The 16,107-nt window shown below is 39.1% G+C and overlaps 1 protein-coding gene across 5 annotated transcripts in view; it reads right to left on the bottom strand.

The window, feature by feature from the left end:
- Window positions 1-16,107, bottom strand: part of kalrna (kalirin RhoGEF kinase a) — a 744,968-nt gene that overhangs the window by 68,905 nt on the left and 659,956 nt on the right. For all 5 annotated transcript variants that reach the window (XM_060827256.1, XM_060827251.1, XM_060827252.1 and 2 more), the window contains 4 exons: window positions 11,355-11,421; window positions 9,982-10,085; window positions 3,597-3,666; window positions 611-697 (listed from right to left, as the gene is read on the bottom strand). In XM_060827256.1, the coding sequence (XP_060683239.1) occupies window positions 611-697; window positions 3,597-3,666; window positions 9,982-10,085; window positions 11,355-11,421 (328 nt within the window). The remainder of the gene's footprint in view (window positions 1-610; window positions 698-3,596; window positions 3,667-9,981; window positions 10,086-11,354; window positions 11,422-16,107) is intronic.

Below are 16,107 nucleotides of genomic sequence, written 5' to 3'. Positions count from 1 at the left end.
ATTTGGCAAATCTCTTGCCCAAGTTGCTATTGAAGATGAACAGGTAGGCTAAGGTGGCATATTGTACAAAGGAAATTTAGTCATTATCCCGAAGGAGATGAGAGGAGAGATGATAAAGTGCATCCACACAACATAAAGGAATTACATCAAATCAGAGGAGGGCAGAAGTGCTGTATTGTCCATATCTGAGTAATATAATCAAGGACTTCATCAGCCAGTGCAGTGCATGGAATGAATACAGGTAAGCAAGCTAGAGAGTCACTGAAGGTACATGACTCCCAAAAGAGACCCTGGATAAAGTTGGAGGTAGTTGTTTTCACCCTCACAGGAGCTGATTATCTTATGACCACAGACCACAGTTTATTCTGACCACAGTTAGGTAGGGCAGCTGACTTCAATGATTACTAGTGAGATTGTAGGGATGTTCACTGCATTCCAGACATTGTGATGAGTGATAACGGCCCTCAGTTCATGAGTGATGAATTGAGCAACCTTCATAAATTACTGGAAGATTCAATACCATGTTGATACCACATCTTTTGAAAAACTGTTTCCCAATGCCTGCCCCTAAGTCTAAAGCACAGAGAATAAAAATGCACCAAAAACTCACCTCAAAGAAGGCATCATATTCTGCCACAATATATTCAGATTTTGGCTTGTTTTGGCAGTACACCACATACATGCCTAAACGTCTCTCCTGTAAGTACATAATTTGCAATGATGTTAACAAAATTCTTCTCACAACATTCTGACAATCTAGGTCTTCACTTTAGTAAACATAAGCAACTGTTAGAGATATATATTAATACTCATTTATGTTTCTTCTATTCATAATGATCAGATATTACAACTGAAATAAAGAATTTACTGCAAATGTTGCTATTTAACTTTGTATTGTCACTTATGGACCGTTTCCTTGAATATTTTGTCTGATAATATACCATTATCAATACCACATCACTTTGTGCTCTCAGTCTTCGTTGTTTCTGACAGGAAATAATTCATTTCTTTATTCAGTGTTGGATTGAAATGTTCAACTAACTGATATGGTCAATAATTCAGTAACTCTGGACTGGATGATGTATGACCTGAAATGAGCCAAACAGGCGTCACATACAAAAGTCATTATGAGAAATTGTGATAGTTAAAGATAGACAGGAAAGGCCTCTCACTGCTTCTGAGCCAAAATGACATTATTTGGGATCCCTGGCAGGTTTCGCTTATAGCCTGTTCTCAATCTGAGCTGAAGACATGCTATCAATGCTGATCTAAGTGATGTACTCTTCTAAAGATTCAAGGTAAAATGATCCTTCATGTTATTCCCAAATAACCTTGAAGATCACTTGAAGAAGGACTTTCCTGATAGTATTTTACAGTATGAAATGAAAAATCTATATTCAGACCGGCCTCCGAATAACAAGGTGAACAAACTTTAAGTATGCAAAGGTACCTACCTGCTACTAACCAATTAAGAACATTGGCATCATTAATTCATTTATTCTCACATATTTCATTGCTGACTGAGGGACTTTGTTTGACATCGGTCATTGCAATTATTTACTGAATAACAGTAATTACAGTTCAAAAGTAATTCATGGGCTATGAAATGTTTTGGGGGCATTCTGAGCATGAGAACACTGCTATATAAAAGCAGGTTCTTTATTTCCATTAGCATAATTCCCTAAGCATCAAATAAAGTATATTATTACAGTGTATCTCTGGACTCAAACATTACGATGAGTCTGAAATGGAGATAGAGGTAGTGCTCCCTGCTTGGGGAGACAATCATATAGGACTGAGAGAAAGAAAGATTTCTTCATGCAGAGAACTGTGAATCTTTGAAAATCTCTACCCAAGAGCATTGTGGATATTTTAGTGTTGAATACCTTCTGGATTAAGATCGATTGATTTTTGACCACTCAGGAAATCAAGGAATATAGGCAAAGAGCAGGGGAGTGGAATTGATGTGGAAGATGAACTGCAATCAGACTGAATAATGAAGATAACTGAAAGTGTCCAATGGCCCATTTCTGCCTATAATTTGTAAGTATAGACAGAGACCTAATGCGCAACTTTAGCTAAAGTAGGAAAAGGGATAATAAGAATAATGAATTATCACCGACACATCTCTGAAGAGATTCCAGACATCACTAGGAGTAAAATGTCTGACTTCCAAATGTTCTGCTAAATACGGAAAGCTGGCTATATTAATATGCTCACCTCCCTACTAATGATACAGTGACAATCATCTTGTGAGTTCAAATTAACATCTCATGGAAAAACTGCATTTATATACTGCCTGGCTGTCATATATGACCCTAAAAACCTTCTGACCACATAGCAACACCATCATGTAGAGACAGCCTTATTCCACATCTATAACATTGCCAGAGTCTGCTGTTCCTTCACCTCAACTACAACAGAATCTATCATTCATGGAAACTGTTACCCCTAGACTTGATTATTTCAACACACATGTGGCTAGCTTCCCACATTATACCCACCATAAACTTGGCATCATCTGAAACTCTGCTGCCTGTATCTAGACTCAGACTGTGTCATATTCATCCATCATTGCTTGTTTTTAAATCCATTCCTAGTCTTTTCCTTCCCATTTGTTTTTGTAATTTTCCTTATTTTTAAAAAGAAGAACATATTTTATACAGTGCTTCACACAACCTCAGGACATTCGATTCACTTCACAGCGAATTAAATAAGTTTGATGTGTAGTCACTGCAGGAAATGTGGCAGCCAATTTACACTACAACCAAGTACCACAAAGAACAATGTGACAATACAACATCTGATGATATCTGAGCTGCCAATTCTAGTCTCCTACACATTCCAGATTTTAATTTATCCACGAATGGCAGTTGTACCTTCAGTTGCTAATATCCCAGAATTCCATTCCCAAACCTCTCCAGTTCTGACCCTCTCTTATTCCTTTAAGAAATACTTTAAAACAAATCCCCATGGCCAGGCACTGGCCGAGTATGCCTTTCTGTTGCTCAGTGTCAAATTTTGTTCAATAATGTGAAGCATCTAAGGATGCTTTACAATGTAAAAGGTACTATATAATAACATCCTTTTCTAATTGCAGAAAGGCATTTCCTAGAGGCATAATCTAACACAAATAACTCCAGGTCAAAAAAAAAGGGACATATATAGGGAAGGGGTAATGGACAGCATGTTGTTTATCTTTTTTTATTAAAACTTTGGACTCAAACTCAGTAGTCATATAATAACCATGGACATTGAACATAGCTATAATATAATGCTATATCTCAAATGATATTCTGCTAATGTTATTGTCATGTTTCAATTAAGCTATTAGTATGCTCATCATGATTTAGAAATTCTACAATTTTGTGAAATAGAATATGAACTTTTCAAAATTTACTTATGACTGTCATATAGTAAATTCCCTATATAATTATTCTTCTTTATCATTTGCAACATTTATGGTAAATTACATTTTTTCAGGTGATCAGGGAGGTGTACAAAGTTTTTGTTACAGAATATATTCCAATTTGGAACTAAAATGGGTCAAGTTTCTATTTTTACCAAAGCCCTGAAAGGACATTGTAAAAACCTACATGCTTGATGAAGAGCTCTGCCAAACGCTCTGGTTCCTGAAGGGATTTTTCCAGTTCTCCCAGGAAATAGCTGAAAAGAAATATGAACAGTAATTATTCTAAAACTCTGTCTCAGTGGGTCCATAGTTCCTTTAAACTTGATGAATATTTCAGCATGAAATTACGAGTGAACCATTTAGGAAAGTTGACTCAAACTTCCAAATGAAAAGAAACAAAATAAACATAAATTAGTTGGGATTAAGACCAAAACCTTGAATAGGTAAGTAACTGCCTGGAGAGAGAAACCAAGGGTCTTTGCAAGAGTGTTACTGTTAGAGTGGCTGTGAGAAGGGGTGTGGTAATCATTGAATAGAATGCCCCAATGCTGAGTTTTGCAAATACTACTGAGTCAAATTTGTATCAGTGACTTAAATTCTGAAATTTAATGCCAATTTCCAACATGAAAATAAAAAACATCCACACAATGAGTTATGCTTTTGATTATATTGCCTGTAGGTGATGGGAGGAGATTAATGAATTGGATTAATGTTAGAATGGGCAAATTTACTAAGGCTATGGGGGAAAGCTAAAATGGATAATCTTTCTAAAACTAAACACAACCAAAATGGACTTCTGTGCAGCACTATTCTAACATTTGAATCTGTAACTAAAATGGAGGCAAAGCCCTCTAACTATGGAATGAATTGCACACATTGTGTGAATCAACAGAAGAATGCCAGATCAAAATTTAAACCAGAGAGGTGTAAAATACGTTGCCTACGAAGGAAAAATGGTGATATGCCAATTTTATGCATGGCATTGAAATCGCTTACAAATAGTCAAATTCATGAAAATAAGACCTAAAAATCTCAGTGGTGCAATTCTCAAAATGTCAGACCAAGGCAAAGCAGGAACCAACTAAGTCAACAAAAATGAACTTCAAAGTCAAAGAAGCAAAATACAAGATGAAGGAACTAATAACCCAAATGTACTAGCCTCTAATCAGACCATACTTTGGATGTTGTGCTTGGTTCTGTTTGTGAGGAACAGAAACTGACATTCAAGCACTGGAGTCTATGATGAAAAGCACTTCACAGTTGATCCCTGAGGAGGCATTTTAAAATGACAACATTTAGAGAATTGAGAATGTGGTGCTGGAAAAGCACAGCAGGTCAGGCAGCATCCGAGAGCAGGAGAAATGACCGTTTGTTTTATTAGGAATGAAACTTGGAAGCCGAGGGGGTAGACACTCTGCCAAGGTCATGCAGTTCCTGGGCCTCTTCCATTGCCAAACCCTAACTACCTGACGCCAGGAGGAAGAATGCCTCATCTTCCGCCTTGGGACCCTCTGACCACTTGGCATCAATGTGGATTTCACCAATTTCCTCATTTCTGCTCCCAGTTCCAACCTTCCAACTCAGCACTGTCCTCATGACCTGTCCTACCTGTCCATCTTCCTTCCCATCTATTCGATCTATTCTCCTCTCTAGCCTATCATCATTACCCCCACCTTCATCTACTTATTGCACTCTCAACCCCATCCCCCACCCCCCATTTACCTCTCAGCCCCCTGGCCCACAAGCCTCATTCCTGATGAAGGGCTTATTCGGAAATGTCGATTCTCCTGATCCTCGGATGCTGTCTGACCTGTTGTGCTTTTCCAGCATCAAACTCTTGACTCTGATCTCCAGCATCTGCTTTCCTCACTTCCTCCTAACATTTTGAGAGTTGAAGTGAAGCCTGGTATTGTACAAGAAATGAAAAATATGTTGCTGGAAAAGCGCAGCAAGTCAGGCAGCATCAGAGGAGCAGAACAATCAACATTTCGGGCAGAAGCCCTTCTTCAGGAGTACAAGAAAGTCAGAAGTCCATATTTTCACACATGCTTTAACTTCATTGTATGCATCATTCACCAGCTGTAGGTTTCTTGCCCAGAGATCAGCCTGATTGAAGGTTTGGGTTCTAGTCAACAGGGAACATGATTGGACAGTTCAGAGGTAACATTAGGCTACTTCCCCAACTCCAGGTCTGACCCTGAAGGGGGACTGATCTTGGACCCTGGGATAAGATTGGGATGATGGATGCTTGGGAGGAAACTCTTCTGCTGTTCCAGATTCCTAAAGAACATTGTGGAGACCTTCTTCCTGAGGCAGTATTTGCCCCAATGCAGCTGTCAAGATGTTTCAGATCTGGAGAAATTAGCAAGTCAATGCCTTCCAGCCTCTTTAGCACATTTGCAATGCCAATACACATCTTTGAAGCAGGATACTTACCTGTCCCTTGCTCTGCCTGAGTTAAAGTCGGCACGTTGAAGTCAGTATCCCATCACATTTTCAGTTAAACCTGCTTTTCACATGCATTACCATCCATTCATCTAAACAAAAAGTCTAATCCCTCACCCCTGTCCATCCTCTGTCCAACATGAGGGTGATGATAAAAGACAGAAAAGACTTGGCTCTTTAAAGCCTGGAAGGTTGTCAGAGAGATATTCCTTTAAATATATGCGACATAATAAATTGAGTGAAAAAGAATTATCTGTAATATTACTTTAAATCAAACTGGAGGAGATAGGACAAGAGGAAAACAGGAAGCTACCTCCAAATATCAGGAAGTTTCTTCTTCCTATAGATAAACAACACAGAACAGATTCTCTGGTCTCAGTAGTGAATGTGTTATATTCCAGATACGAACACACAAAACATTTAAACTAAAAACTGGAAGATAGAACCTTATATTCCTGGATATTACATGTTCACATGAAATAAAGAGGAAGATATGTGGTAGTGCTCCAAATAAAGGACTTTATTACAGCATTGATTGCAGGGATGTTCAAGGAAGAACGTGGTAAAGAACAAACAGAATAAATGAATAAAAAGGAAATGGTGCAATTCCACAGCACATTACATACCATTAAATGATGGGGGTGAGATACAGGAGAAGACATATACACAGTCAACAGCTAGAAAATCAAAATAGTCAATTAAGTCAATGTGCTGTGCAATTCAAAGTTTTTTCTGCGTCAATGGAAAAGATTGTTAACTGTTAGCTTTCTGTGGAGATCTTCCCTCCACAGCGTCTCACTTACTGTTCCACAATTTCCCATAGCCTGCTTCTACCTTCTTCTCAAAATCAACAACAAGACTACGTTGGCAGACATATTATTTCAGCCAGTTTCTGCTCCACTGACAATATTTCTTTGTATCTTGACTCTATTTTACCCATGTGTTTTGTCTCTTCCCACTTACATTCATGATTCTTCTGAAACTTTCAGTTGGTTCCATGATTTCCAGTTTTCTGGTCCTAGCTTTCTCCTCTTCAGCCATGGATATGCAATCCCTCTACATGGCCATCACTATCAAGATGGTCTGAAGACATTCTGCTGCTTCCTTGAAAACTGGTCTACATAAGATCCAACCATAACCACTTTTGTTCGCCTGACTGAGCCCATTCTCACTTTGACTGTCTTTTCCTTTAACTTGTCACTTTCTCTAAATCAATGGTGCGGCCATCGTGGGTAAATGCAAGAATATCAGCTATACGCACTCCTTTGTAATGCATATGGAATGCTTCTTGTTCCAGTCTTACTTGGGCCCTCACCCACAGCATATTCTGTAATATAATCGATGATGTCTTCAGTGCTGCTTCCTGCTCTCATTGAGAATTCAAAAAAAGTCATTAGTTGGTTCCAATTTCTATCCTTCTCTCATCTTCATTTGATCCATCTCTGACTCTTCCTTTCCATTCCTTGACTTTAATGTTTCCATTTCTGAGGAGAGGTAGTCCGCTGGTATCCATTATAAGCCCACTGACATCCATAAATCTTGACTACACCTCCTTTCACCCTGCCTCCTGCAAGAATTCCATTCCATTCTTCCAGTGACATCTGTTCTGATGATTGCCACCTTTCACCAGGGTGTCTGTGACAAGACCTCCTTGTTCATCACTCAAGGAATCCTTCTCCACAGTGATTGCCAGGGCCCTCAACCTTGTCAAGATTCTGCCTTCACTCTTGCTGCTCCTTCCCAGAATAATGATAGTATTCTCCTTGTCGTTCATTTCCACATCACCAGTCTCTCCTTTCAAACCATTTCTGCTATCTCCAAAAGTATACCACCAGCAAAAAAAAACTTCTCCTTCCCTTCACTGTCAGCAATCTGCAGGGATCATTCCCTACGTGACATCCTGGTCCACTTCTCCATCACTCCTAATCCACGCTCATTTCCTCATGGCATTTTGCCATACAATTACAGAAGGTACAACACGTGCCCATTCACCTACTTGTCCCTCACTGCCCCATGGAGAAAGTGAGGACTGCAGATGCTGGAGATCAGAGCTGAAAATGTGTTGCTGGAAAAGCGCAGCAGGCTAGGCAGCATCCAAAGAGTAAGAGAATCGATGTTTCTGGCATGAGCCCTTCTTCAGAAATGTCGATTCTCCTGCTCTTTGGATGCTGCCTGGCCTCACTGCCCCATACCCATAATACACCTTCTGGGAGGAGCAGCATTTCATTTGTATTTCTTTCATTTAATTTACAGTATTCACTGCTCACAATGTAATTTTCCTAATAATGGCAAAATGAAACACAGTCTTGGAGAATGCTTTGTTTGACACTGCTGTCCTATCTGTGAAAATGACCCCAACTCCATATTAGCTTGCCATTTCATTCATCTTGTTCCTGTGCTAACATTTCTGTCCTGGGCCTTCTATGGTGTTCCAATGAAGTGTAGTACAACCTGGAGAAACAACACCTTATCTGCTGATTAGGCAGATTCAAGCCTCTTCATCTCAATACTGAGTTCTGGAACTGTCCTCCATTTCTATGCACAAAGAGACTGTTCAAAACATCAGCTCTCTGAGCATTTTAATTTAATACCAATCTCCGGATTTTTCTCCATACGTTTCATGCTGTTTCCATTTAAATAATCATCAATTTCCCCCTTAAATGTTTCAATTGAATCTGCATTCCAGACCCTGACTATTTGTTGCATGAAAATACTTTGCCTCCCCTCACATCTGTTGCTTGTGCAAAACACTTTAAAGCTATGCCAATGATCCTTTTACCAACAGGAACACTTTCTTCCTATCTGCTCGAACGAGACCCCTCAAGATTTTGGGAACTTCCATCGATTGTCCTCTTGGCCTTCATGTCTCCAAGGAAAAGACTCATATTTTCTACAATCTTTTCTCAAAAGTGAAATGTCTTACCACTGGTACCATTCTCAAACTTCTCCTGCACTTTCTCTAATTCTTTCACTTAGTGTGAAATACTGTGGCACCCAGAACTGTACAAAATCCTTCAGCTGATGTCCAACTGGGGTCCTATATACGTTCAAGGGTAACAACATCAGATCCAAAACCAAAATCATGGTTTTCCTATATGACTCTGAGACAGGGACTGTCTACAGCAGACACCTCAAGGCGCTGAAGCAGTACCACCAAATCTGCCTGTGCTAGATCCTATGAATCCGCTGGGAAGAAAGATGTCAACACCAGTGTCCTTGATTAGGCCAACATCCCCAATATTGAAGCACTGATTACCTTTGATTGGCTACAATAGATGGCCAGGTCATCCACACAGCAGACATGAGACTCCCCAAGCAGATGCTCTACTCCCAGCTTCCAAACAGCATGCGAGCCCCAGATGGACAGAGTACGCATTTCACTTGAGACCCTCAAGGCCTCACTAGCAAAGTGCGGCATTCTCACAGACACCTGGAAATCACTGGCCCAAGACTGTCCAAAGTGAAGGGGGAGTATTGGGAAGGCTCAAGCACCTTCAGACTTGCTACTGGGAAAAAGCAAAAGCCAGGTGAAAGCAATGAAAGGGGCATTCTCCCACACGAATGCCTCACCCATCTCTTTCCATGACCACCTTCAGCCCTGAGTGTCCCAGAGTCAGGGGAAGGAGCATTGATCTGTACAACCATAAGGACACATGCTGAGAGTAGAAGAGAGTCATCCTGAGAGTGGAAGAGATTTCCAACAGTGATGATGTTTTTTTTTGTACAACCTCCTTGCTCTTGAACTCTATACCCCTCTCTATGAAGCCAAGAATACCTTATTAGTACTTTGTTAACACCTGCGTCTATCTGCCTTGCCCCCTTTAATGACTCATATATCCAGATCTCTGCTCTTACACACCCTTTAGAATCGTACCTTTACTTTATACAGTCCTTCCGTCATCTTTGTACCAAAGGATGCACCTTGCACTACTCCACAAAAAACTTCATCTTCCACTTATCTGCACTGTCCACCAACTTGCCAAGGTTCTTTTGAAGTTAGATTTAAGGAAAAAAAGTCTGAGATGATTAAGAAATGCTTGTAACAATTAACATTAACCAGTATTTCATCAAATGCAAAGTGCTGACTTTTCTTTCAGACAAAATATAACACATTAACTACTCACCTATTGTGCCAGTCATAAATCTGATGAATATTTCCAAAAACTATCTTCTCTTTTCCTTTCATGTCATCAGGAACTCCTTTATCTTCTATCGTTTTCATGAAACCCTAAAACATCAAAAGTATGTTTAAACTGCTGTCAGCAAAACTTTAAACTTGCAGTACTTGTCAAGTCAACAAATCATTCTATTTCTTAGTAAATACCTGAAGAATTTCACAGGAAGGATTCTACCGTTGTGTAGTCCAGAATAAAACTTATAAGTGTTACATAAATAAAGTTAGGTGTCAAGATAATTCTATTTTTGTTAAGGGTGCTCAACTTTTGAAACATGATACAGTTGTCACAGGCCTCCTGTAACCCAGGGCTGGTGAGACAACATACAGGGAGACAACTGGTGGTGGTTTAGCTTAAGAGTCACCACACCTCAGATAATGGGCAAAGTTGAGAAGATAATCTCAATTGGAGCAGGAACTGAACTCACATCATTTCAGCTCTCTGAACTGTAAACCAACTGTCTAGTCCACTGAACTAACCAACCCCCATAGTGCAACACGATAAACGGTCAAACATAAGTGAGTTAGTCACATTTCTGTTTTAGGCTGATAACAATGCAGACAAAAAAATATAGATTAGGTGTGCTTTGTGGTTGACTGAAACTTGCTTTGATTGGTCATGGAATTAGAGAGAAATCTCCCACAGCAACCTTTCCCGGAGGTTGTTTAAAATCTTTTCTTCTTCATTCTGGAGATTAACTAGATGCCAGTCAGTGGAAAGTATTGAAGGACCGGTGATACTTAGTTGCAACATGACTGCATATGATAAATCAGATAGCCTCACAGTTCAGATTTACAATTAAATCTCTGTTGGAAACCATTAAGATGGCATAATTAGATGGATTTAACCGACCAGTGCAAGACAAAAAAAATTCATCAAAGCATAATTATAATCATTAAGAGATTAAAATGAGACACAAAATACACTCTAAAGTCTCAAGGTATCTATGGTACTGAAGTGTGCAGATCAGAAAGAACAGAAAGCTTGATTTTTGGTATACGCTGAGTTAACTGATCTCTCCCAGTGCAACAATCACTGAAGTACTGGAAAACTGAAGGAGAGGACAGAATGTAATAATAAACAATCTAAATTTGGGGCACATTCCTGCTGAATGATATTTCCCACCCAGTAGAGGACTGTCAATCCATAAAATGCCACTGTTGGGATGATGATCAAAGGGCAAATTCTGTCCTATATAATTCCCAGTATGAAAATAAATTAATTCAATGCAGTTAGTCTTCTTAACAAGTGTGATAACTCTTTACAGTTAATATTATTATGTTCATTTAAGTGTTATACAAATTAAATTCAACACATCTTACCTCTACCACAACACCCAAGTCTTTCACATAATCCTTCTCAGTTTGAACAAGCTCATTTAGGACATATCTGTAACAAGATGATGTGGATAGTTCTGAATTCTGATAGTATTCTGTTAAGTTGGTTATGTTCAACTGCAATTATTTACAACATTGATGACTGACCACAGAACAAGACACAAGTTGTTTCATGAAGAATCTGCATCATTTTATGACTATTTGTAACTAATTACCACTTGGGCTTAATAATAAACAAAATAATTAGGGAAAACTTAAAGTCATTTTGTTTAGAAAGCTGCATGTATGGAAGAGATTGGAGTAAAATTAACACATGCTGGAAAGTCATGACAGGTCTGATAGTTTGGAAAGAAGAAAGGCAGGTCAGCACTTTCTGTTTGGGTTAATTGCATTGCTTCCAGAGTTCCAACATTTACTGTTTTGTTTTTATCTTTTGAAGTTTTGGAAGCCTCTGTGTATTATAGTGCAGAAACTAATCGAAGAATTCAGAAAGCATCAAAATAACATGGTCCAAATGTGCTAGTCAGGAACAGGGCCCCTTTCTCTGTCAGTGACCAGGAAAAAAATTGATAACTTATTTTCTGGCCAATTTTTGAAATAAAATTATTTGCAATTCTTTCTTGACTAATCTTTGATTGGACACACTAAGATTGAGAGAAAACCAATGTCTTTAGGATTGTTTAGAGATTTCAAAGGTGAGTTGGAAGAGTGGGTGTGGGAGGTGATACTTACTGGGGGAGAGTTGTCTGGGCAGAGGGCAGGAGAGATAATAAGGATTAGAAAACATAAATTATCGATCAGAGTTGGTATTGACTTTTGCTCCAAACAAAATATGCTTTCTATTAATAATAGCTGACTGATTCGATGTTCACTTTGCCTTTAACTTTAAAATGAAATATAGCATCACCTCAGACTTTTCCCTTTCAATTTTATAATATTTTTTGACAGTGGAAGGTAGGAATTTATATATAAAAAATGAGTTATGACCAGTCCCCAGTTGAGATTCTCACTTCACTACAGTTCCAGACAGGATACCCCAAACTGTTAAGTTCGTGGGTGAGGAGTGATAAACTGGCTCCTCAATTCACCCACCCTCTCGTTGGTCACAACAAGGTCACTTTGAAAATGATCACTTCCTCTGTGGACATCTTTCTTCCAGATCCAAAGAACTTATACTTTAAAATAAGCAAATTTAACCAGGTTTTCTTGAAATAACAAAATGGTGAGATTATTCATTACTAAATGCAATGAGAAATAGTAACACAAGACATGTATGCACAACTTAGAAATGAGGTGAATCCAACAAGGTAATTGTCAAAAAAAGTTACATGGGTCATCTCTCAATTGTCCATGATTAGCAGTTGACAGTTGAATGTTGCAGTCAGTGCAGTGGAGGTTACTGGTAGCATTGACATTGGTAGGTGAATAGTAAGATTCACAGTTCTTACATTTACAGATTAATTGATATTCTATAGCTCTAAAACCTTTTGACTTTGATTGAATTCCAATATTCAGAATGACAAAGAGTCCCTAACTGTCCTGTTTCATTTTTAACTGGAGTTAGAGAGGGTCTTTATCTGCATCCCATGAATGACTGGGAGGTAGTTCTTCAAATGTGACCATCATTGCACACTAATGCTCAAACACAGGGAGGTGGACAAGAATATTTAGTCGCACTGGCACATTCCAATAAAGTTGAAACTGCCTTTTCACTACCTATTCTTCAATGGGGAAAACACAAAATATTTTTGAAGCTTTGGATATAAACCACAGGAGACATCATTCTGTTGAGTAGGGGTTCTCAGCATTGGTATTTTTGTAGTCACAACAGATCACAGTCCACCTTCAAGTGTTACATTTCTTGCATTCCACTGGTCTCCCTTTCTCTCTCTAAGAAATCAATTAAGTTATCTTCATAGCTAGTTTTGACTGTGTCATCCATATGGAAATACAAGTTAAAATTGTTCATAGTATTTCAGAGGTGTGATCCAATGCGATGACACTATCGGCTGTATGCTGTAATCCAAGGTGTCCAACCAGAAATGGAGTGTTTAGTTACATCAGCAGAGTGCATTATATTCTATTTGCATACAAACTAAATTATCATCACCCTGAAGGAATTTGCTTACTTTTTCCTTGACTAACAATAAATTTGAATTAATTTCTGTTTTCAATAATTTCTTCTAATTCAAATCATCGCAAACAATGCATTGGCAAAAACAAGAATGAGACTTCTAATAATAGTCTAAGAACAGTATAATTGTAATGTTATTAAATTAATAATTCAGAGACCCAATATAATGATCTGGAGGCATGATTCTAAACTGGGTTTGGGGTGGGCAGGGGGATGTTGAACGGGATTGGGGTGGTGGGTGGGGATGGTGTTGGATGGGTTTGGGAGAGGGCGGAGGCTCACGCGCTGTGTGCTGCTGCCTAGTCTGAACAGGGAGCAGACATAATAGAAAACTATCAGCCTCAGAGGAAAGGCATTAAATCGATTAACCGAATAATCAATTATCCGAACGAAATAGCGCCCGCCCATCTTGTTGGGATAATCAAGGTTGCCCTGTAGTTGATTTTTAACTGCCCTCTGCGTGGGCCTAAGAATCAGTTTGATCAAACCACCACAAAAAAAAAGCTCAGCGCGAGTAAAAATGGATAGATCTTTGCACTGATTCAGACACTGGAGATGACAAAGGCACAATCTATCTAGAAAACCCTGCAAAGTCCATCTGAATAACATCTGGGAACTTGCGTCAAAATTGGAAGCAGTCCCACAGACTACTAAAATAACAGCCTGACATAAGAATTATGCATTACGACCAATATTCCAGAAACTTCCATCACCATCGCAGAGTATATCCTGTCCTTCTGCTGAACAGATCTCCCACAGCTGATGGAATTCATTTTGTTTCATTCATTCACAGGATGTGGCCATCACTGGCCAGGCCGACATTGAATTCCCATCCTTAATCATCGAGAGGGCACTTAAGAGTTAACCACTTTACTGTGGGTTTGGAGTCACAAGTAGGTTAGACCACATAAGGATAGCTGTTTCCTTATCTAAAGAACGTTAGTGAATGATTTTTTTTCCCCTGGCAATAGGTTCACAGTCATCATTAGACTCTTATTTTCAGGTTTACAATTAATTCAGATTCCCCTATCAGCTGTGGCAGGATTTGAACATAGGTCTCTGGATTAACAGTCCAGTGATAACACCGCTAGGTCGTCGCCTCCCCCAATGGCATAGAACAGCATTACTGATTGATTGTTTGAGTCTTGGGCCTGCAATAGGTGGTAAGGGAATTTACGAAAGTAGAAACCTACTTGGAGTCATCTTCATTAATCTATCCATAGTAAATGCATCTGTTGTAACAGTACTGGTAAGAGTGACCACCATTCTTTCGGACACAAAGTATAGTTTTCACATTGTGGGTACTTTCCATGTGTAGTATAGCACAATGATCATGTAAAAACAATAGATAGAGAATAGATATTGTAGCAAACCTAGGCATCAATGAGATGTTGTGGGCCATCAGCAGCAACGGTACTTAACCACAGTCTGTAACTTCATGGGCAGATCCCTTATTGTGTTGTTATCATCAAACCAGGGACCAATCCTAATTCAGTGAGGAGTACAGGAGACCATGCCAGGACCAATAGCATGATTCAAAACATAGGATTACATTCATGTTTAGCAGCTGAAACAACAAGTATGCATAGCACTGAACAATCCAAAACCAATTGATTGGGTCAAAGCTTTCGAGACTTGCTCCATCTGGTCATGAATGTTGACACACAATTAAACAACTAATTGGAGAAGGAGAATTCACAAACATATTCAACCTTAGCTGTGGTAGAGCCTAGTGTGTTCATGCAAAAGGCAAAGCTGAAACATGAGCAAACATTTTCATCCAGATATGGTGAGTAGATGATCCACCTTAACCTCCTCCTGAGGTCTCTAACATCATAAATACCAACTTTCAGCCAAATTAATTCCCTACACATAAAATCAAATAATAGATAAAGGCACTAGATACAACAAAGACTTTGGGGCCTAACAATATTAAGGCTATCATATTGAAGACTCCTGTTCCAAATAAAATATGTGTCCATAGCCACGGTGCTCCAATACAGTTACAACAATATAAATGACCAGCAATTCAGGAATTGTCCAAGCATTTATCACTAATCTGCTCACTGATGTCAATTTGGGTTCCACTAAGGACATTCTGGTCCAGAAGTCATTACAAACTCAGTTCAAACCTCAGGCAAACAAGAGGTGAGAGTGACTACCCTTGATATCAAAGCAGTATTTGACTGAGGGTGGTTTCAAGGAGTCCCAGCAAACTTGGAGTGAATGGGAATCTGGGGAAGTGCTCCTCTGGTTGTGACATTGAAGACCAATTATCTCAGCTCAGGACACTTTGTAAGAGCTCCTCTGGACAGCATCCCAGGTCCAAACATCTCCAGCTGCTTCATCAATGACTTCTTTCAATCATCAGGTCAGACATGCAGATGTTTGCTGACAGCTGAGGTTTACAGCTCCTCAGGTTCTGAGGTAGTTCATACAAACACGTAACAACACATAGAGAACACTCAGATTTGTGCTGGTAAGTACATAATCACTTTCATACAACCCAAGTCATGGACAGTAACCATTTCAAGAAAGAATCTAACCATTTAGCCTTGATATTCAATGATAGTATTATGGCCAAGGCTTACCATCGGCCAGTGG

Source organism: Hemiscyllium ocellatum, chromosome 7 (assembly GCF_020745735.1).
Source record: "Hemiscyllium ocellatum isolate sHemOce1 chromosome 7, sHemOce1.pat.X.cur, whole genome shotgun sequence".
Lineage (NCBI taxonomy): Eukaryota > Metazoa > Chordata > Chondrichthyes > Orectolobiformes > Hemiscylliidae > Hemiscyllium > Hemiscyllium ocellatum.
Note: the sequence above shows the minus strand (reverse complement) of the source record. Positions and strands in the feature narration are given on the sequence as shown.